This window comes from Astatotilapia calliptera, chromosome 6 (genome assembly GCF_964374335.1).
Source record: "Astatotilapia calliptera chromosome 6, fAstCal68.1, whole genome shotgun sequence".
In the NCBI taxonomy this organism is placed as follows: domain Eukaryota; kingdom Metazoa; phylum Chordata; class Actinopteri; order Cichliformes; family Cichlidae; genus Astatotilapia; species Astatotilapia calliptera.
Genome location: NC_137427.1, coordinates 33,095,435 through 33,117,611, shown reverse-complemented (window position 1 = coordinate 33,117,611; position 22,177 = coordinate 33,095,435). Strand labels below are relative to the sequence as shown.

General features: G+C 40.8%; 2 protein-coding genes across 2 annotated transcripts in view; both read right to left on the bottom strand.

The window, feature by feature from the left end:
- fam20cl (family with sequence similarity 20 member C, like) overlaps window positions 1-1,655 on the bottom strand; it is a 37,330-nt gene extending 35,675 nt beyond the window's left edge. Inside the window, exon 1 of the mRNA XM_026171801.2 lies at window positions 1,041-1,655. Coding sequence (XP_026027586.2) covers window positions 1,041-1,534 — 494 coding nt within the window. The 5' untranslated portion in view covers window positions 1,535-1,655. The remainder of the gene's footprint in view (window positions 1-1,040) is intronic.
- A 15,083-nt stretch (window positions 1,656-16,738) lies between these two features.
- LOC113024613 (dynein axonemal light chain 4) lies at window positions 16,739-20,017 on the bottom strand. Its single transcript, XM_026171796.2, has 4 exons — window positions 19,823-20,017; window positions 19,371-19,450; window positions 17,927-18,010; window positions 16,739-17,793 (listed from the first exon to the last, which is right to left on the bottom strand). The coding sequence occupies exons 2-4, from the start codon at window positions 19,440-19,442 to the stop codon at window positions 17,629-17,631; spliced, it is 321 nt and encodes a 106-aa protein (XP_026027581.1). The 5' UTR covers window positions 19,443-19,450; window positions 19,823-20,017; the 3' UTR covers window positions 16,739-17,628.
- Window positions 20,018-22,177: the final 2,160 nt, after the last annotated feature.

The following is a 22,177-nucleotide window of genomic DNA, read 5'->3' as shown; positions in this document are numbered from 1 at the left end:
GTGTGCTCCCTGCAGTCTCACCCATCTGGTGAAAATCTTGACCGACCATGTTTTCAGAGAAATATACAAAGAGGTGCAATAAAACCAGAATTACTGTGGAATACTGTGAAATTAGAAATACTGTGATTAGGTTGGAGCTTTTTATTGCTTCATCTAATGTCTTGTAGTTACTGTGGAAACAGTTTGTACAGTTTACAGTGTTGCACTTACAGTTGGGCTCATAATTTTTAGGACATAGATACATTTTTTGTACTTCTGCTTCCATACACCCCAGTGGATTTTCAATTAAACAGTTAGTATTTGACTGAACTGCACACTCTCTGCTTTAATTCTTTTTTTCTATCTTTTGTTTTTTTTAAAACTGTGCATGAACTCTTTAGGAATTACGGACAGATTTTTATACAAAGGCCATTTTTATGCATATGATTGACTGAAAAGCAATATATGGCCAGATGAGGCCTGTTCTCTTATTATTTCATGACAAATGGAGTAGAATTAACATCTGATTCAATTCATAGCTTTTTGGAGTTCAAATATGAGGCCCAAGGAGGAGTATATCATTATGCTGAAACAATAGATACATCTATTAAAGAATTAAGGGGTCAGTCAACAATCTGGCACATTCTTAAAAAGAAAAGAATCCCTTGGTTAGTTCATTGTGACCAAAAGACCTGCACGATGACAGAATTATTCCCATGCAACTCAAGGAAGGAAACACAGCTGAAATTCTGCCCTTCAATCATGTATTAGTTTGACTTAAACTCCGCTGGGATGGTGTGCAGACCAAGAACTACAAAAACTGCATCTTTATCCAGCAAATTATGAATTTAACTGTATGAGACGTTTCAGTAACAAAGCAAAACTGAGCTGAATATGAACTGAAAGGTGCTAAAGCAAAATATCCAAAGCAAAGATTGGTGAAGGAAAGTGGTTTTAGAAAGCTAAAGTACTGTTTGACTGTGGTGTTGAGGAGTGATGCTGTCAAAGGAAGCATGAGTCACAAGCATACGGTCTTTGCATATTAAGTGCATCATACTGACCACCTCTGGGAGCTCCTCTCACTCGCCTTGACTTTTGGTTTCACCCTCAGCAGCCAGTCCTCTTCAGGGACAGGAGGGCTGGGCATGTTGTAAAGTGGGTGACCAAACAATGCCTCCAGCTTTAGCAAGTCTGACTCAATTGAGGCATTTTTGCCTCCTTTGTCAGAAAGTGGTCGTACATGACTCTTAACCATCTTCTTTCCATCTTTATGGGAAGAATCTGTTTGTATATTATCAGTTGGTAGCTCAGCTGGACCTCTGATCACCACAGAGGTGTAGTTGGTGTGTGCCAGGTCTCTTGGAATGTGTGTCCTGGGTGGCAGTGGGGTTTCACAAGGCTGGTGGTAAATGGAAAATGAAACAAGAGCCAGGAGGAGGTGAATGAAAATGGTGACGAAGGCCAAGGACAGACAGATTGTCCTGGAGCGCCGGCGTATACGCCACATCATCCTACTGAAAAGAGAGTGATAAAGAATGAGGAGAGGTGAATGCATGAGGGGGAGAAAAGAAAATGGAAGAAGATTTTTAATGAAACGTTAGCAAAGTGTAAAATTTAAAGCAAAAACATACCAAAAAAGCAAAATACCAGTATTAAGTAGAACATAGCCTTGATAAAGGCTCATATTCCTTCACCTGCTCTTCTTCTAATTTGACCTTGTAATGCATTCATGAATCACAGGAGTCTCCATCTGGCATATGAAGAGAAAATGTGAGTAAAGAGTGACGTACACAAACCTTTTAATGTTGCCTGACACCTCTCAGCTGTTGTTAGTGTGTTTCCCAGAGGAATAATAAAGAGATTCAGTATCCAGTCAGCCTTGTCTTCTTTATCTACATGCGACCGGGAGTGGTGCCAGGTTAAAGTGATCTGGATATAAATCAGTGTGTTTACTCATCTCTTTCAACCCAAGTGATTGGGGGAGAGGGGGTTGGGGAGTAAAGCATTTGCCCTGTATAATGTCATTCTTCTCTGACAAGAGTAAAAGCAAAAAATGTAGCGTATGGCAAAAAAAAAAAAACCCTAATAAATACACCTAAATCTACTAAATCTTTACACAGTTTAAATAAGTTTTCAGTTTTAAAGCCTGATTTTGTCTGTTCTTACAATAAGCACGGCTATATTGCTACTGCTGCAGAAAGACTTCTGTCCTTCATTCCAGGACTTTCCAAGACAAGTTTTGCTCTTCTGTCTGTTTGGAGGAAACTTCTAGCTTTCAGCTGAAAGCTTCGGGCCGGTCTCAGATCCAATGACAATGTAGAGATGAAAACTCTTTGAAGAACACCTTATTCACACTTTCAGATAACAAGATGAACTTTATTCCATGGGGAACATTCAGTTCACACACAGTTATTCATGAGAAAGACACATCTTTCTAAACCATACAAACGCACAAAATGCTAGAGCAGAGCAGAGTCAAGTGACAGAATATATTAGCTTGCAGAACCCTTTACTAAAGAGTATTAGATTAGCTGTTATTTGTGCATCTTATTGAAATTTTGTAACCTATTCAGGGGGCTAGGCTCAAGGTGTTTTCAGAATCAGACTGATTCAAAATGTTACTTAAATTACTTAAATGTTCATTATTTTGGGAAGCTTGCAAAAGAAAAAGGCCAGAAAGCGAGAATTAAACTCTCCATTCATCCATTATCTTAACTGCTTATCCAATTTAATGTGACACAACACAGACAAACCTTTCACACTACTGCACCACTGTGCTGTCTTTGCAAATCATGTAAACACAATATTTTCTGTGAAAAGTACTATGAGAAAATATTAATGTTGATACAGAGAAAAAACATGTTTTCATTCTGAGCTTGATAGCAGTGACATGATTTTTTTAAATCCCTGGGACAAGAGCGTGTTTACCACTACGTTGCATCACCTCTTCTTTTCACCACACTCTGTAGGAATGTGCTTTGGCACTGGCCTGTTGAAATAAGTTTTTTCTGTCGTCTGAACTGCACTATATGTTGTTCCAACACCTGCATTTTGATAGGTAAATGGGAAATAAGTGCAGCAATGCACTGAAACATGCAAACATACTCATATACAATATTTAAGGTTAAAAATAGTTTATATAATTCTAATGAGTTTGAAAGTCAATATTTGGTATGACCATCTTTATTCTTCAACATAGCCTGAACTCCCTGAGGTAAGCTTTCTTCTGATTTCCTTAAAAAATCTTCAGGAATAGTTCTCCAGGCTTCTAGAAAGACATTCTTCTTTGGATGTTGGCTGCCTTTTGTGCTGATCTGTCAAGATGGTCCCACACTGCTTCAAAAACGCTGAGATGTTGAGATTCTGTTGAGACCTGTGCATGATTGATAATGTTCTATTGTGTCTTTTTCTATCCATGTTCACTTGTATTGCTTTGACAATGTGCTTGGGATCATTGTCATGCTAAAAAATGAGTGTGTAGCCAATCAGATGCTTTCTAGATGGTATTGCATGGTAGATTCAAATCTGATGGTACTTTTCTGCGTGCACAATTCCATCAGTTTAGACAAGATATCCAATGGCACTGGCTGAAATGCAGATGAAACCATGGCAGAGCCTCCAACGTGTTTTATGTGGCTTCCTTCATATATCTTCTTGTTGAAATAATCGTAGTGTATGTATGCATGTCTGTTTCTTAACTGTTCATTTATCCTGAAATGAAGGACAGAAGTCTTTCTGCAGCAGGCTGCATCTTCTTGGTATTTCTTTGCATGGTAGAGTTAATTTTTGGAAGTGTTCTTAAATTCATGCAGTGATTCCCACTGTTTTTTTTTTAATGCAATATCACTAATATTCAGTACTGTTTCCTGTAGATGTCTTTATAATGAAATCTGATTACACAGAGGGATGCCTGCAGGCTTTAAGTTATTAGAAATCATTGAATTCACATTTTACACAGTGTCCTAAATTTTGTGGAAATGTGCCAGATACATATCAGTTTATCAGTCTGTTGGAAGCATCACCGCAGCAGACTTCTTAATCAGGCAGCGGGCGAGACAGATGTTTCATATTCTGCATGTGCGTTTCTGCTGAGACTTTGATTCAAGTACCTCAGGACTCGTTCAAAGTCCCACAGGATACGCCGTTTCTGTGAAGCATGACTTTTTAAAGTCTGTGTGTGTATGCGTGTGATCGTGTAGAGAGATCCACGTGAACGATATGGGAGCACTCCCCAAAATCCACGTGTCGCACCCACCTATATGGTATGTGCTGACATCGTGACTCATCTATATAAGCTTAATAGAATAATTAAAATAGATTTACTTTGAGGATTTTCCTCTATTCTCAGAGGTGATTGTTTTCTTTTAATTATTTATCATCATTTATAAAACATCGACGTTTTGGATAACAACATGAACTAAATGCAAATGAAGAAACAGAAGTACACATTATAAAACCCACAGTGGGGCTGAAAGCTGTTGGAGACTGGAGGAATTCAAAAATATTTTTGCATGTGTCTCTGAAAAATGAATACCCAAAGGTAAAGGATTATTTTAAGTTTCATTTTCATTACTGGATGGATGAGAAAAAAGGAGACAATGTCCAAACAGTGAAAAGGTAGGGGTGAACGTTTATCACCCTTTATTACAGAGCTCTTGTGCAATCAAGGAAAAGGGAGCTTTTGTTAGTAAATGCAACAACTGTGCTGAAATGAGGAATTTGACGTAGGCGTTATTATTATGCTATTAGCTAATCAGTGGTAAAGAGGTAGCCCATAGCTGAGGCTAACTGGAAAGTCTCACAGAGTTTACAGGCATTTGTGTGTAAGTCAAAGAACCAGGTAATCTAGGCGTAAACTACATTTTTTAACCCTCCTGTTATGTTGCGGGACAGATTGACCCAGAACAGAACAGATGTCACATGTCATCTGCATCACTACAGAAAACGAAAAAAATCTAAATTATACAAGAAAACTGTAAAATAATCAATGCCAGTGCTTCTGACACTTTTGGATGAGTAAACATGCCCCAGGTCAAATTGACCCAGGAACGTTGTTCAACAACATAACAGGAGGGTTTAGTTGAATTCACCCCTGGACAGCCAAAGTGAGGCTAGCACTAGGCTTAAACTCAGAGAGTTTAGATGCTAGCTGTATGTTAGCTTACAGTGGATTGTGTGTGCAGTGGTGCTCTTCTGCAAATTTTATTCATCCATTGTGAGTAGAATAAACCAGCGATTAGAATAGAATGTGTTTAGGTTTGCTTAGATAATAGAGAGTGGCTGGAGATCAGAAGAACAGGACGGATTTCTAAGAGTGTGTTTTGTTAGGATGACGTTGTCAACCCCTGTTTAAAGGACAATTGTGGACATTTATTCTCAAAGCATTTCGTGTGGCCTTAAAGTTCTCAAGAATGAAATTCAGTTGCTGAACCCATCCTCTGAAGTGCCAAATGAGTTGGTTTAGCTATAAACTCTGGTGTGTAACTGTATAGGGTGAGGAATCTATTGACAGTGGGTGTCTGCCTGTCATAAAATGAGGACTAAGAGCTGCCTTAGCCACAGATACGAGTCTGGGGAGGACAGAACAATAGAATTAGTGGAAAACTACTGAAGAGGGATGACACAGGGCAGCCCATCTCACTAGTATCATATCGATACCAATAGCATCATTGGTATCGATACTTGAATGTCGGGCCACTTCTGCTGTTTTTGTTTGCCTGTGTTTATCTTTTGCTCAGCCACTGACTCATTTCAGTCCACCTGGAGTTCTAGTTATTTCTGTTATTTTCCTAAAGTCTCTCCTTTTTTACCCCTTCTCTCTCCAGTTAAAGCTCAAGTCATGAACAAATGTTGGCTCGACTTGACATTTATGACTCATTTCCACTCACATCCACTGAAGCAGAAGCTTAAGTTCAGCTTAAATTGTGTGGTGTGGATTCTATGCACCAAATTTTATAGCAGTCCATTCAATATTGAAATATTTTTTTTAATATCCTTTTTATGTGGAACTATGCGTGTGTTTAATGGAGTCACTTTAAAGTGTCTTAGTTGATGATGACCGTCACAGTATTCAAGAGCTACTTTAATGGTGCTTTGCATACCATCCAGGTCTCCGACACTTAAGAGCTGAAAAGCCGTCTTTCAAAATATGTTTCCTGAATGGTTGTTATTTTTTATCGTGGAGGAGGACACTCTAAACCAGGGGTGAGCAACTCCAGGCCTCGGGGGCCGGTGTCCTGCAGGTTTTAGATGTGTCCTTGATCCAACACAGCTGATTTAAATGGCTAAATTACCTCCTCAACATTTCTTGAAGTTCTCCAGAGGCCTGGTAATTAATTTGATTCAGGTGTGTTGACCCAGGATGAAATCTAAAACCTGCAGGACACCGGCCCTCTAGGCCTGGAGTTGCCCACCCCTGCTCTAAACCATTAGGTAGGTCTTGAGTTGGATTGCAATGAGGTGACTTTAAAGGCTGCTAACAAAAAAGGTAAAGTGAGTACAACATGTCTGTTTTGATGCTTTGTGTCCTCTTAATTACACTAAACTAATTAAGGTAAACACTTTTTACCGGGCAACAGGATTATGTGGTGGTTAAGACTGTCACCTCAAAAAAAGAAGTTCCTAGGTTTGAATCTGCTGGCTGCCAAGGACTTCCCTATATGGAGCTTGCATGTTCCCCCTGTACCTGTTTGTCCAAAGATATCAGTGCTCTAAATTGGCTGTAGGTGTGAGTGTCTGTGTGTGAGAGAGGCTTTTTTGCCTCTCTGTTAGCCCTGAAATAGACTGGCCACCTGGCTGTGGTGTATCCCCGTCTTTTGTCCTATGACAGCTAGGATAAGCTTCAAACCCACCATGGCTCAGAATTAGATTACAGCAAGAAAATGGATGGATGGAACTTTTAAAAATGTATGCATGAATGTATGTATGTTATGCAACTCTTCCTATCATGGTAAAAAGTGGAACTTGTCTAGTACGTCAAAACAAGAACCCTCCAGCTTAAACGTTGCTTTGAGGAAAAGGAACTAGAGGCAAGAACCCTCAATGACCGGGGTAGGTCACGTGTATCAAATATTCTTTGTGTACAATGGCACTTCAGTGGGGCACTCTAAAAGTAGCAGATACCATGCAGAGGTACACATGGTGACAACCTTGAAAGAAGGCTTGCGCTCATTGAAATCAGATATGGGTTACTGATGACTGGATCGTATACAGAGTTCTCTTTTCTTATCACTCCAGTGTAACAAACCTTTTCAACCACTATTTCAAAGGTATGTTCCCGTCCATGTGAACACAAACTATAAACTCTCTGTGAGCCAGTATAACGTAATAATAAAAAATAAAAAAAAGAAACCCAACAATGATTTATATATCAATTTTTAAAAATCCACCATGTTACTGAGGATGATAATTCAGTAACTAGATCTATGGCCACTTTGAATTAAATTTGGAGAGTGCTTGAACTCTTTTGCCCCCTGCTTATTTAATTGAAGCGGCATCTTTGTTTAGCCTTGCAGCTAGTGAATATGGTGTGTATTTCATGTGGTTTTCAAAGTTTCTAGCACCGTCCTCAGTGCAGATCATATTTCAACAACACGCCCCCTCTCCAAGCCACTAACAAGATGTAATTTGTATTCGGCCTCTTAGTTTAACAGGTGTAACAAAAGATTTTCAAGATAATGAAAGAAATAAATCATAAGCTCAGACTCAAGCAGCAATCCAACTGCTACTTGGTTGTCTTTCCTTCCAACCTTTTATTTGCTTCTCTTCTGTGACTTACTTTTCTCTGTTTCTCTTATAATCAAGTCCTTTTAGGTTTTATCCTCACGTACACTGAAACATTTCTTCTTTTTTTAAAAAATCCCCTCTATGTTTTTACTCTCATTTGATTTCACCGGCCTCTCTATTTTCCAAAAACTCATGACTCCCTTTTATGTCAGTCTGGAGAAGAGCTAATGAAAGCACAGCCACATCTAGTGCTGGTCAGAGCTGGGACTGACTCATGCACACATTTGCAAAAAGACCCACATGCGCACGCTCATATTAATATTGGATTGTGTTTCCTATTTCTCATAAAAAAGAAAGCCGCTAGCAATGTTCAGATGAAAGATTTATCCCTCCTGCTCTCTTCTGTCATCCTCTGTCACCACCCACCCCCCACCTCTAAATGCTGTCTCCTGACACTCTCCTCTCACTCTTCTGCCCTCCAACTCTCTGCACCTTTGTGAATCTGTGGAATTTTCGAACCTCTAAAAGGCCACATTCTCTCTTTTCCCTTATCCTCATTTTTCAGTACTAGCTACTGAATTTTGAGAGTTGTCACTCACTATATTTTCAAGCACCAAAGGGTTTCTTTTGTGTTTTACCTCCTGTGTCATTCACTAACACACACACACACACTCAGGGACGCTGCAACCTTCCGCTCACCATCACAGGTGGTAAGGAGGTTGCTAAGAGACAGCACTGAGCTTTTCCAACACAGAGAGATGCTTCAAACGAGGACACGGTGTGATGACAAAAAGGAAAAAAAAACGGATTGAAGTTCGGCATCAACAGTTAGAGGACTAATGTTTGGTGTAGTTTCGTGGATAATAAAACCCCATTTCACATGCGGTTTGCCCGCTGACTGTTGCCATGATAATAAAAGGCTCACCACTGCTATGCTTTCGGGGACATCTAAGAAAAACAAAGGACACTGCTGTAATGCTCTTTAATCTTTCCCTAGATGATGGTTAAAGAGCTTTCTTCACAAATTTACTGAATTATTCTTCCTTCTTTGTTTTTACTTCGAGGAGGGCTGGAAAAGATCAACTTTAATATATGATCTCTGTAGCTCCCTTTATGTATTTCACGCAACTAATATGACTAGAAGAAGAGAACATAAAGATTCAATAAGTAATATTTTCTAGTTTAATTACATAAATAAGATAACTATGCATTTTCCTTCAGGTCTTTAGTATTAGTCAATCTGTAAGCAGCCTATAGACGTCTTCAGTCTTGAACTCTTTCAGGATGTTGCAAAAAGAAGATACAGATCTCTACCTGTGTCTCTTTTCCATTATCACCTGCTCAGCTTGACTCAACTCTGCTCGGTTTTGGTCATTTTCCATTAAAATTAAGTAAAAGCTCAATGTGGGTGGGGTCATTATAGCAAGGCGGCCTGAAGATGAAAACAAAACACAAAAATAGAGGATATTAAGGTGACAGTATACATGCTGCTTGGTCTGTGGCTTTTTCTCAGACTCAGGGTAAAAGAAGAAAGCCAGAGAAGGCAGCAGCGATTTCCTCCATAGCCGGGTCTCAAAAAATGGCAGGTTTGATTTTTGTAAAGGACTCATTCTTATGCCATGTCCAGGGACATCGTTCCCAGGGCAAACGTTGGCATGCAATCTGCTGACATTTTCATCACATTTTCAACTTGACTCTGCTTACTTGGAACCCCAGCTAAGAACAATGCCAACTTCCTGTCACCAGATGATGGCTCCAAGACTACACGTTAGTATTAAAATCAATACATAGCGGTAAGGTCTTGCTACCAGGTGTTGCAATTTAGCACTGGAACGGTCTCTAAATTATGGGGCTCCTGAGCCTGAGTAATCCGTGTAGATTAATACTCCTGAAGGAATTCACAAAAGTAAAACCATTTTTAAACAAAATCACAAAAAAAGTGTGACCACCATGGACAAGACCAAAGAGTTGTCAAAGGACATCAAGGACAAGATTGTAGACCTTTATAAAACTCAGATGGAGCACGAGACTATGTAAACAGCTTCGCCGGGCAACAGAAACCAGCAAGAAGCTTGTTGAGATGGTGACAACTGTTGGTGTGACTATTCAGAAATAGAAGAAATATAAAATGGCCCAAAATCCATGCAACATCTTGACTCATGGGGTGAGGATGATCATGAGAAGGTGCCAAAACAACCCAAAACTGCACGAAAAGAGCTTATTAATGATCTGGAGACAGTTGGGACCTCAGTCACCAAGGAAACCATTGGTGACACACTATGCTGTAATGGCCTGAAATCTTGCAGCATCCAGAAGGTCTCCATCCTCCACAAGGCACATGTGCAGGCCCGTCTTAGGGTTGCCAGTAAACATGATTCAGAGAAGGCTTTGGTGAAAGTGCTGTGATTGGTGGAAAACGATATCGAACTCTTTGGCATCAGCTCAGCTTGCTGAGAAGGGCTGAGTATGAACCAAAGAACACGATCCCTACAGCCAAGCACGGAGGTGGAAACATTATGTTTTTGGCTCTTCAATGCCAACACACTGAGGAGCCAAAGGACGGGGGCATGTATGGTAAAATCTTATTTATCTTACATTCTCCAACTGTAAAAATTGTTAACCGAAGTAAATCTGTATCACTGACTGCATCTTCCTGACAAATTATCCTCTTTTGATGAACCTTAAATGAGTAGTCATGAGTCACCTGAGCTATAGAGCTAAAGTCAGAGAGGGATGAACCTTTCCAAAGCTCCTGGCTCATCAATATGCGTGACCTGAGACTTCAAAATGTTATTGAAAGTATTCATCCATTCATTTTTTTTCCATTTATCCAATTTAGGGTAATAGCCTATCCCAGCTGTCCTGCGTATTTATTTATTTATTGCATTTTAATATTCTTGAAACTATTAGGCTGTTATTTTTTTTTATTAAAATAGGCTACTTTTAATTTCATTCATTTTCACAAACACAGATGGGACTCACTCCGCCCTGCAGAGCTTTGCCAGTCTGTTTCATAAATGCTCCGCTTTGTTGGTAATAAAAAAGTAACAAGTAAACAAAGGTTGTGATTTTAGTCCTATAACTTTATGAATGCAACAGAACTTGGTATTAGTGTAATGAAAACGCAAAGTTAAAATACCAAATGATCGCAAATGCAGAGTAGTCAGTGACACAGGGATAGGATAAAGAATGAGTACATCAGAGGGACACCTCAGGCTGAAGGGTTTGGAAACAATGTTAGAGAAGCAAGAGTGAGATGGTTTGGACATGTGCACAGGAGGAATAGTGGATATATTGCCAGGAAAAACAGGAAGACGTCAGAGAGGGTTGGTGTGACAGAATGTTAGGGATAGGGTGAGAAGGAGGCAGATGATCTGGTGCGGCAAACCCTAAAGGGAGCAGCGGCAGAAGAAGAGTAGTCACATGTGGTGAAAAAATGTCAATTATTTACGTGTTAGAAATGTTGGTAGGCTCATCTTTATTATAAGGAACAAATATGTCGGGGCTGTGCAAATGTTTTGGGTCATAAATTGCTCACAAATGGCTATTTTAAGAGTAAAGACATCAAAGAGTGCCAAATATAGAACAAGAGAGTCTGTTCAGTTATTCATCAACTCGCACTTGCGAACTGCTAAATTTGTCATTGTGGATAAGTATACAATATTTAAAAAGAGACTGTTTTTAAATATGAAACACAGCACCACGCTGTGTTTCCTGCTGGTTGTGTTGGTTGTGTTGTATTTTAGAGATGTGTACAAGCTATTTAACACTGTCCCCAGGTGACAGTGTGCCTGTAAATTCAATGACAGCTCCAAAGAGCCTCTTGCTGGATAATAACCCTTTTCTCGCAGCGCTGACACCAAGCAAACCAGCAGCGTGACTCCGTGGTTCACTGTATAAATATTTAACAATGCAAGGAGACACAAGGAGAAGGAGGAGATTTATAAAGACTGTCTGAGGTGAATAATGAATGAGGTGCATCACAGGGTGGAATAAATGTTTACTGTCACAGGACCCACGGGATTAATCTGAGCGTTGTTACAATAATTGCACAGCAAACGGGCTCCTTCGCATAAAAACGGACCGGGCGAATCTGGGTGAACCTGTCATTGTATTACGCTGGCTTCAGCCCAAGCAAATCCACGCGTATCCCTGTCAAATCCATGTCAGCCATTAAGCTGAGGTGTTTACAATGGTTGTCGGGCTGATGGAGAATCGCAGAAGAAGGGGTCTTACTGTAGTGATTCTAAAATTGGAACAGTCTATATAAACTGCATAGAACAGAGGCTTTTTTCACCAGAAGGGAAACATTTTAGTGTTACATCTCTGCAAAAACTGGATTTCAAAGAGAATTTGAGGAATTTTTCACATCGGTTATTACTTGTATTATAGACTGCTACACAACAAATCAGTTTACAGAGAACAGCAGGGCTGTGGCCTGCTATATTGTATTACTGAGTGTAGCTGTTGACCAGGGGTTAAGAAGGAGGCCAGCTGCAAGCCTGACATCCTCCTGTGGAGAGCAGGGTCAAGCACGAGTGTGTGGGATTGATGTGTGCAGTCTGAGACATCACAACGTATTCCGCTCAGTGGAGGGATCTGCAGGCTTCAGAGGTCGGTGTGTTTAGAAGAGGAGGTGGGCGACTACGGAGGCAGGCTGTAGGCTGTGCACCTAATCAGAAGTTAGAAATGCTGCTGGAATTATTGACTGAATAGTCTACTGCATATATTTTTTGTTACGTTTTTATTGAGTGGGGAAGATGCACGTTTAGTTTAGTTGGACTCGCACTGGACGGGCAGTGGGGATAGAGGTGTTTCGTGGTGGCAAGAGTAAAGGTCAAAAGAGCAGAACTGTGAGTGGCCAGAGACATCAGAGCACGGAGCACAAAGAATCCTGAACAGAGAAGATGACAACTGTGCTACCTCTGCCCTCACCGAGCCAAGCAACAGACAAACTCACAAGCACACAGAGCTGCTGCACCAACTCAGTACGCAACAGCTCAGGGCATCTAATCATTATTGTGGCAAAGATATAGCCAAGTGTACTTATCATTTCTATGGGCTCACTGTAGCACAGCTATTATTACCATTGTAATTACAGTTATGGCTCCCGCCACATTCATTATCTATCCATTCATCAATCCATTTTCTGGAGCCAGGTCACAATTCTGAGATTGATGTCAGAAATCTGACTTTTCTGTTTCTTTTTTTGTCCCTTTTTTCAGTGTCCATAATCCTTTTCCATAGAATCGGCTTCTCTAGCTGTAGTGGAATAGAAGTAAAAGGCAGCTAATTTCCACTAATGCTGTCTACCCTAAAGAGTGGTCCCCCATGCATAGATTTTAGAGGCCAGTTGATGAATCTTCTCTATGGTCTTCCTCTGTTCCTCCTTCAAGGCATCTCCACATTCAACATGTTTTAGCTAATATACCCACCATCCCTTCTCTGTACATGTCTATATACGCCATAGCTGATCACCTCTGGATAAATGGGTTGTGTCAAGAACGGTGTTCAGCATAAAATCTCTGTAAAATCTAATGTGCAGATCATCAAGAATACATACTGCAACTGATCCAGTATGATTAGACAGGGAGCGATGAGATTAGCGATATTTTAAACTGTTAGAGCTGTGCCAGCTGACTTCTTGGCTCATACTTTGAGGAATGCTTAATGGTTTCTGGCATTTCAACAAAAAATTTCAAATAAAAATCAGATTTGATGAAAGATATTCACCTCATAAAGGAGAAAACTCAGTCTGAGGCATGCGGACAAAAACACCAAAGCCTCCAGGAGACATTAGAGGCATACCCAAAATAACTGTGGGTTTTATTACTGTTTATGTGTGCTAGTTTTAGAGCTAATATATAAACGGGCCTGTACTTCTGTTTTGAAGGAGACAGCTTTTTGTTGAGTTTTTTGCTGAACTAGTAGGGAACAGCCAGAAAAATAGACATATTTGTCACCATTACCTTCATAAGATGAAAATATGGTGACACTGCAGACAACAGTGTGGACATAAAAGCGAAGGTAAGAGGACAGCTTGGCAAGCATTGTAGTATTTGTGAGTGCAGACTGACCCAGTGTGGGGTCATGGTGCTTTGGGTGCACAAAAACTGTGGCAGAAGCTGCAAGATACTGCTAATCTGTCAATAAAGGCGGTTTCTCTCCCTCCAATGCTGAGCCAAAAAAAAGCCCTCTGCACACTTTGAAAGCAAACAGACACTTGATTGAGTCACAACAGAGTTCTTCCCATTTGGCAGACAAGCTTCACATCTTTGAGTTTTTAAAACCACTGGTCAAAAAACTGAATGGAACACTTTTAAATCAGAGTAAGGAATCAAGCCAGTTAAACCTCTGGGATATTGATCTGCTCAGTTAAGTAGCAGGGAGGGTTGTTCATCAACATCAAGGCAGTTTCATCTGCTTTGGTGTTAATGAAATGAACAGCAGGTGACAATGAGACAAACCCCAAAACAGGAATGGTTTTACAGCTGCAGGGCAATGACATTTTTCCCTCCTCATCCCTCCTGGCTGTTTTTTCATTAGTTTTGCATTTGGCTGGAGTCAGTGTCACTACTGATGGTACAGATAGTTCATCTACTCCATGATGCCACATGTATTTGTATCATTGCCAGATGGTTTATGTCTCCCAGCACAGTCTCGGGAGCACAGAGGAAATCCACAATTTTATTGTACATGTGCACTGACAATAAATTTTATTCTATTCCATTCCCACAGACAAGCAGTTCATTTAGGAGAACTGGACAGGACCGCAAAAGGTCCTTAGCCAATAAAAAGGACTTGTATCTGCTCCTTTGTGCAAGGAGGAACAGGAACAGGATGAGCACTGCCAGAGCTACAAAATGACCTCCAGCAGGATACTGGAGTGAATTTCTCTGACCAAACAATCAGAAACAGACTTCATGAGGGTGGCAGATGTCCTCCATTGAGCCCTGCGCTCACTGCCCGGAACTGTGGAGCCCAAATGGCATTTCTCATAAAATACTAGAACTGGCAGGTCTAACATTGGCACCCTGTGCTTTCACAGATGAGAGCAAGTTCACCCTGAGCACAGGGTCTGGAGAAGCCATGGAGAACGTTATAGTGTCTGCAACATAGTTCAGCATAACCAGCTTGATGTGGGTCAGTGATGGTCTGGGCAGGCATATCTATGGAGAGGGACACAGACCTCTACAGGCTAGGTAACGGTACCCTGACTGCCATTAGGTATCAGGATGAAATCCTTGAACACACTGTGAGAACCTACGTTGGTGCAGTAGGTCCGAGGTTCCTCCTGCTGCATGACAATACCTGACTTCATGTGGTGAGAGTATGCAGGCAGTTCCTGGAGGATGAAGGAACTGATACCACTGACTCGCCCCCAGGCTAACCTGACGTGAATCCGATAGACCATCTCTGGTACTTTATGCTTTGGTCCATCCAACACTACCAGGCTACACCTCAGACTGTCCAGGAGCTGAGATGTCCTGGTCTATATCTGACAGGAAATCCTCCAGAACACCATCCATCATCTTAATAGGAACATGCCCTCATGTTGTCGGGCATGCATGCAAGCATGTGTGAGCAATACAAACTACTGATATCATTTTTGAGTCACTGCAATGAGATTTTAACAAAAGGACTCTGCATAATTTTTTCACTTTGATTTTCTTTTAATTCAGCCCCCTGTAGGTTGACCATTTTCATTTTGTGCCATGCTTTCAAACTGAACACATTACCCAGGTCATATCAGTATAAATATCCAACGTCTTTTTTTTTCCCATTGAGATCTGATGTGTTTTCAAAGTGTACATTTTTTCTGAGCAGTGTATTATTTGTACACATTTACCACAAAACTGAGCAAATTGGCTCACTTTTGTGAGGCCACAGTTAGTAATCACCTGCAGCTGGTGCTTTCCAGCTCACAGAAATTTGTCTCAAATATGTAAGTAGCTGCGTTTTACATCTAAAAATAGCTTTAAGATAATTCTTTGGAGGCCAAGTAAACACCTAAGAGTGTTTGTTGTGGTTCTTGAGTCCAGTGAGGGACTGCAGTGGGCTTAGTCAGGCTTGTGCCAAGTGTAACACTAACACCCATATAAATGTCAGGACCTGTGGTCTCCTAGGAAATCATTGAAACAAGGCTATTAATGTTGCAAATATCACCTTTAATCTTGTGGCTGATGGGTTTAGAGCACCGGACCTTTCACTTCAGGGCTGAGTTTAACACTAGCATGAGAGCAGTGTTTATATTCAACATGCTATTACGTGTTGAATATAAACACGTCGTTTTCGGGCCAGAGCAAATATTCTTTAAACCTTATCTCTCTGTGCTCACAAGCTTGAATTTTTAAGCCATTTTCAGCTTTCATGTAGCGCCTGAGAAATGTTTCATGTAAGTGCTCTCTGTGTGTGTGTGTGTGTGTGTGTGTGTGTGTGTGTGTGTGTGTGTGTGTGTGGTATTGACAGTTTAACTTTGTGTCATCTCACTTTTGTCTGACCAAACACATCCTTTGCCTTTAGTGGAAAATAATATTTAAACTGTAAACCAGACTAATGCTTCAACAAAAACTGAGTCGGGCGTCATCATCCCTCATGACAAGTCCCCATCGCTCCAACATTGATGTTTTCCTTTTTCCATATGAACATAAAGCCTTGGCATCTTGTTTTTTTTAAAGCTTTTTTCCTCCTTTTTGTATTTCTCTATTCTTAGAAAGCCAAGCAAAAGCAGCTGGCACGATTTTATTCCTCTGTGTGAAGCATATATTTTCTTTATTCATTCATATTCACTTGTACTGATACATGAGAGAAATGACATTTCCTGTGCTGGATGCAATCACTCATGTCAGTATAATTGCTTGACTACATTTCAAGGACAAACGGTTCCAATTTGCTCTCAATCTGTCACAAAAACCTCCTTTTCATGAATTGCATTTAATCAGAAACGTGAGCCCGAAGTTTGCAGCATGCTGTGTGGTAACTGTAACGAAGCTCGCAGAAACAGCAAAGAACAAAACAGAGGCAGATGTCGGGCTCTGTTTTACACATTTCAGTTTATTATACAATCAGGTCACTTCACGCGTAATGATCCAACAAAGGATCATTAAAACTGGCATCAACATGAAAACAATCACACTGCTGTTATCACCCAGTGGGGTGATGATATTATTAGGGATAATAACAAACACCTTAACGAGGAGAAAAGGTGAGGTCGGGTGCCGTGTTCGGCTCAGAAGACTCAGAGCCTTTTTAATCGTAAGAAGATGAACTGGTCCTTAAAAAGAAGTGTTTTCAAGTTGCATCAAAATATGTACACATAAAAAAATCTTACAAATTTTATTGAAACACTAGTGCAGTTGGATAGAGAAAGACACGTGTAAAGTTACAGGCGGCGTGGACGGCTTAGTGTTGCGCAGTCTTGTCAAACTGCAGAGCACGGCGATGACGTGGTGCTACTTAAAAAGAAGGAAAAAACAAAAACGTGTGTGTCCAGCACACACAAACATAAAACACTCACACATACACACACTCCCTGCAGAGGAATGAGGGTAAAGGACTTTGGAGACCCTGGCTGGCTGTAATTGTTGGAGAAGTTGAACTTGCTTGCACATGCATGCTCACAAATGTTCTCGCCTCTTTCCTTTTTATTTAATGTACTGAATGGAGAGATGGATGGTTAACAACAGAGAGGAACAGACCGGTGACAGACAAGGCGAGACGCTATTTTTAGGCCCACCAGCCAAAGTCGCAATCAAAACCCCCTTTCTTCTATTCTCGCTGCATTTTTAAAATCAACGAGCGCTTCGCGGTTCCTGCCTCAGTGGCTGGTAGCGACCTGACCTAACCTGCCGAAACAAGTATAACCAGCATCTGGATGGTAGCTGGTGGTTCATTTCCAGCCCGGCGAGAACGTCAGAGAAGGTGCTACGAGCACTTCCACACGCAGACGGCCAGGCTTCCTCCGAAGAACATGTAAAGAAGATTCTTCACCTCGTGTGTGACCTCAAAGCCGAAGCCTTCGCCAATGACCACGTGCCACGAGCTGCCAAATTTCTTATCCATGGACTCCTTGATCATCTTTGCAGCACTCTATGGAAGACGGCAAGAAAAAGGAAAAAAAAAAAAGAAAAACAGAAGCCCTGGCCATCAGCACAACACACGAGAGAAATTTGAAAAGGCATCCTCAATATTTTACTCAAGACTGAGAGCAAAATATACACACCTCATTGTTGGTGGCATACTTCTCACAGGCTGTAACACACAGCTCCATGGTCTCAACCCTCATTTCCTCTGGCATGTCTGTGTGCTGAGGACAAACACAGAGCTATGACATGAATATAAACAAGTCAGCTAGAAACAACACTGCATTGCCTTCATCCTTTCTGACCGTCCCCCAATGTGGTCAGACAACTTGCCATGCGAGCTACTTCTTCCCTAGCGCTGTCTGTCACTGTGATGCTTGGTTTAGTCAGCGTGCTCTGACTGATCAAATGTGTGAAGACACAATAGCTACAGACTTGATTTTGCAGTTGGTGCTTAGGAGCTGTTTGCTAATCTTAGAGAATACGACACCTTGTGTGAGCCACACCTGAGCCTGCTGTGTTGCCTAGCGTGCACGTATTTAACGACCAAACAAATATTGTGAAGTTTGGTGTGCGCTCTTTTGTTTTCTCACAGAAAGAGAAAAAGAAGGTTCCCAGTAATAACTAAACTAACTCCTACATGAGTGTTACAGTTTCTGTGTCATTGAGACGCAAATGTCACCATCAGATAATGGACTTCTTCATGACACTGCACCGGCTACACAGGCGTCCTTAAGTGACAGTGCAGCACAACTTCTAAATTGCCAACTAAAATTTTAGAAGTTTCGTTTACACAGGTGTGCCACCTTTACACTCACCCCTGCATGCTGCATGTATGGCAGTGGGCTGCTGTCAGCCTGCAGCAAACTTTGCCAGTGGGAAGTGTCTGATAAACTAAACAGGCAGCTTTGTGCATGGGCGTGAGATGACTTTTTCACACTAATGGCTGCTGAATAGGTGGTTTGATAGGGTTTCTAAATCAGTTTATCAAGTTCTTAGCGATTACATAACAGGTATCTTCATCTAAATTATTATTTTTTGAGTGCAGGCATATTGATTCTTGGTCCCAAAGATGAGTGGAACTATGAGTGCATACCACCACTTTCCTACTTATTTTCAGCCTCTTTCTTTCAGAGTCGTTAAGGCAGACCTCGATGTGAAAATACTGACTGCAAAACTGCTCATTAATGAGGATTTGCTTCACAGGTGAATTGTGATTGGTGGAAATACAGTCACAGGCTAATCAGCTTTTTTTTTTTTTAAACTGGTGGTGCATTAGTCATGTTTAACCCTACAACTTTTAACTACGAATTAGTCCTTACAGTACTTACTGTGATCTGTCGCAACACTAATTTTCATCTGAGCCATCTTAGTCTGCAGTAGTTGTTTTAAACTTAACATTAAATAAAGTTGACTGTGTCCTTCACTCATTTACAGTCTGCTTATGCATCACAACTACATCTACTAAACCAGAGCAGCCTCACACCTGCATAATCTTTTTATTTCGCAGTATCACAAAAGTCTCATCCACACTCAGGACCTCCTTGTCCTGGTCCTAGGTGAACAATGTCACTTCATTCCTACCCTGATGAGAGGGAAGCTGTGCAGTCTCTTGTAGTCGGCCTCTTCTTTCTTTCCCTCGCCAGTCCCGGCCATTCCGACTCCTGCAAATAAAGCATGTGTGTGCATGTTAAAAATGCTGTCCCCGGAGCGTGTCACCAAGTGTCACTTCATCAGGAGTGGTGGCTATCCTGCACAGCAAGCTCACATCTGTGGCTAACATAACCTGTGTTGGGGACGAAGTTAGCTAACATCGTTTAGCCCTATACTGGCTAACGACAAGAAGTCTCACATCGTAGTTCACACCAGAATAATAAGCGGTTCCACACTTAAACAGTGTCCACAGGTATCGCGTCACGGCAGGTTTGTTAACGGGACAGCGCCTTATCAGGTTAGCAGCCCTAACAGGCTAATTAGCTTAGCATGTTTTCATAGCAAACATTTGATGCACTGGTTGTTTTCTAGCTAAAACTCGCCTTATTTAGATCCACCGTCGCGCCGTTATGGGTTGCCGTCCGTTATCGAGACTTGATAAATGCGCAGTGACCCGGAGATGTGTCACTTACGAAGCGTTTGCCCCACGAAAACTTCTGCTGTTTGACTTCCAGTTCGGTTGTTAAGGAGACATTTTAAACAAGCGATATCCGTGGAGTTGGGCCCCGCCTAGCTCTGCCGAGCTGAGTTCTTATTGGTTGAGAGTCCGTCGATCAAATGGAAAGCAATCCGCCCGTTTCCGAGAACGGTAACGTAACCAAATTAAGTTTTTATTCTTCTGTACTTTTTTTAATAAATTTGAAAAAATGAAGATTAAATGCAAGGAAAATTAAAAGGAAACAAAAAAGGAAAAAAATGTAACGACAGAAATACTATGTAACTGTGTAATTACTTCTGATTCATTTATTACATATAGAAAAAAAGGAGAACTCTTAATACTGACACTGGTTAAGGTGGACCTATTATTAACAGCTTTTTGATACAAGATGGTTATAATAACATATACCTTAAGAATAATTTTATAAAGGTGTCTAATTCTGTCATTTAGTGGAAAATACACAGAAGGTCTCTTGATTTGGACCAGTATAAATGATTTTTACTGTGATACAGAGCTTGAGCTAACACACTTATCATCACTATCTACCTGCATGCATAACTGCTTTTAAATTAGGCCACTCTCCTGTCAATCAGGCAGAGCATGGGTAAAACCTTTTTTATCCATCCTAATCAGCTCTCTGACAGTCTCTGACCCACATTCAGCTGGAAACATGTGCGAGGAATCCCCCAGGTGGATTGATTTGACCCAGAATCGTCAGTCTGCTCTACATACGTGCACCCACAAGCACACAAAACCAAACCCAAGCTCAGAAAACTCCACAGTGCTTTGAAAGATAAATAATTCCACGGTCTGTCAGTGAGAGGTGCGTTTGCTGGTTGTCCATTTAGCCTCAAACACTCTATGGTATAATCCAACCTGAAATACCAACCCGAGCATCTTAAAAAATAAATAAATAATCGACTCTGTTGTGGTTTAGAGTGGATTATCAATCAATCCCAGAGAGAGAAAACAATCAGATCACTTGATAATCTTCCTCTCCTTCCACTCTCACGGTCTCCTCTGTTCTTGTCTCTATGATTAATTCCTGGAGAAAAATGCATGCTGTTAACCAATTGCTGGGACGTTTCAACCCTCACATCACCTCCTCTTTATCCGCTTCTCTGAAAAGGGAGTGCCCTGGCTCAGAGAAACACCGAGCCATTAACTAATTGCACAGCAGTGCATTATGTTATGACATGATTTGGCAGGATTTCTGATCAGCCTAATTGACCCATTTGGGTTACAGCATCGGTTTGACCACCTGATATGTGTAGTTTGACAGCACATTCTGACTCTGTTTACATTCTTTGTTTGAAGCCTTTAACCAACGCACACAGTCTTCAAAGCCACAGAATGAATTTGGTCACTATGATTCTCAAAGATCTCAAGTTTTTCTTTTTTAAAGTTAAGGATCAGTCTTTACTTAACCACATCTCCTATCTCTATATCACATGTTGTTTCATTCATTTATTATTATTCAGGTTAAAAATAAGTTTTCATGCTTATCAGAAAAAAGGTGCATATAAACTATGTGATCTGTACCCCACATGGCTGAAAATTGGGTGGGCAAATGGAGATAAAGCAGAGGCAACATAAATTGCAGTTCCCTCAATGGCCACTTGAGGCTGGCAGGACCATTCAGCCCCCCACAGACTCACCCATGTTAAACTGCTTAGCTTTAATACACACGTATAAGAAATTACAATACAATTTCCACTTTATAGCAAGTCTGTGAGAAGGTTTGTTTTTTTTAGCTCACCTGTTTAAGTTGTCTCAAAATTTTACTAAAGTTTGCATTATTGGGGGCGTGGCCACTATTGCTATTACTGACAGATATGTGCTTACCCAGGTGTAACATGTTAACATTTTTAGGATGTTTTCTGACACATAGTGTGGCTCTGTGGTACAATTCTTCCACAAATTTTGCGCTTAAGGTTGATCTGAAATTACACCATTCTATTTCCTTTTCTAGATAACATTAATTTATAGCTAACTGTTCCTAAAGAGTGCACATTTATATCCAAATGAGGATGCACATTGCTACCCAAGCATGTTAGCATCGATTGATAACTTAGCACTCAACCATCCCATCTAAATATGATACAGTTATGTAAAAAAAAAAAAAAGTTTTCACACGATTCAATTCAGCCATGTAGAAAAATAAACTCACCCTTACTTACCCTTGGAAACCAGCAGCTGCTAATCAAAAGCAGCTGATTAAGAGCTCATCAGAAAGCAG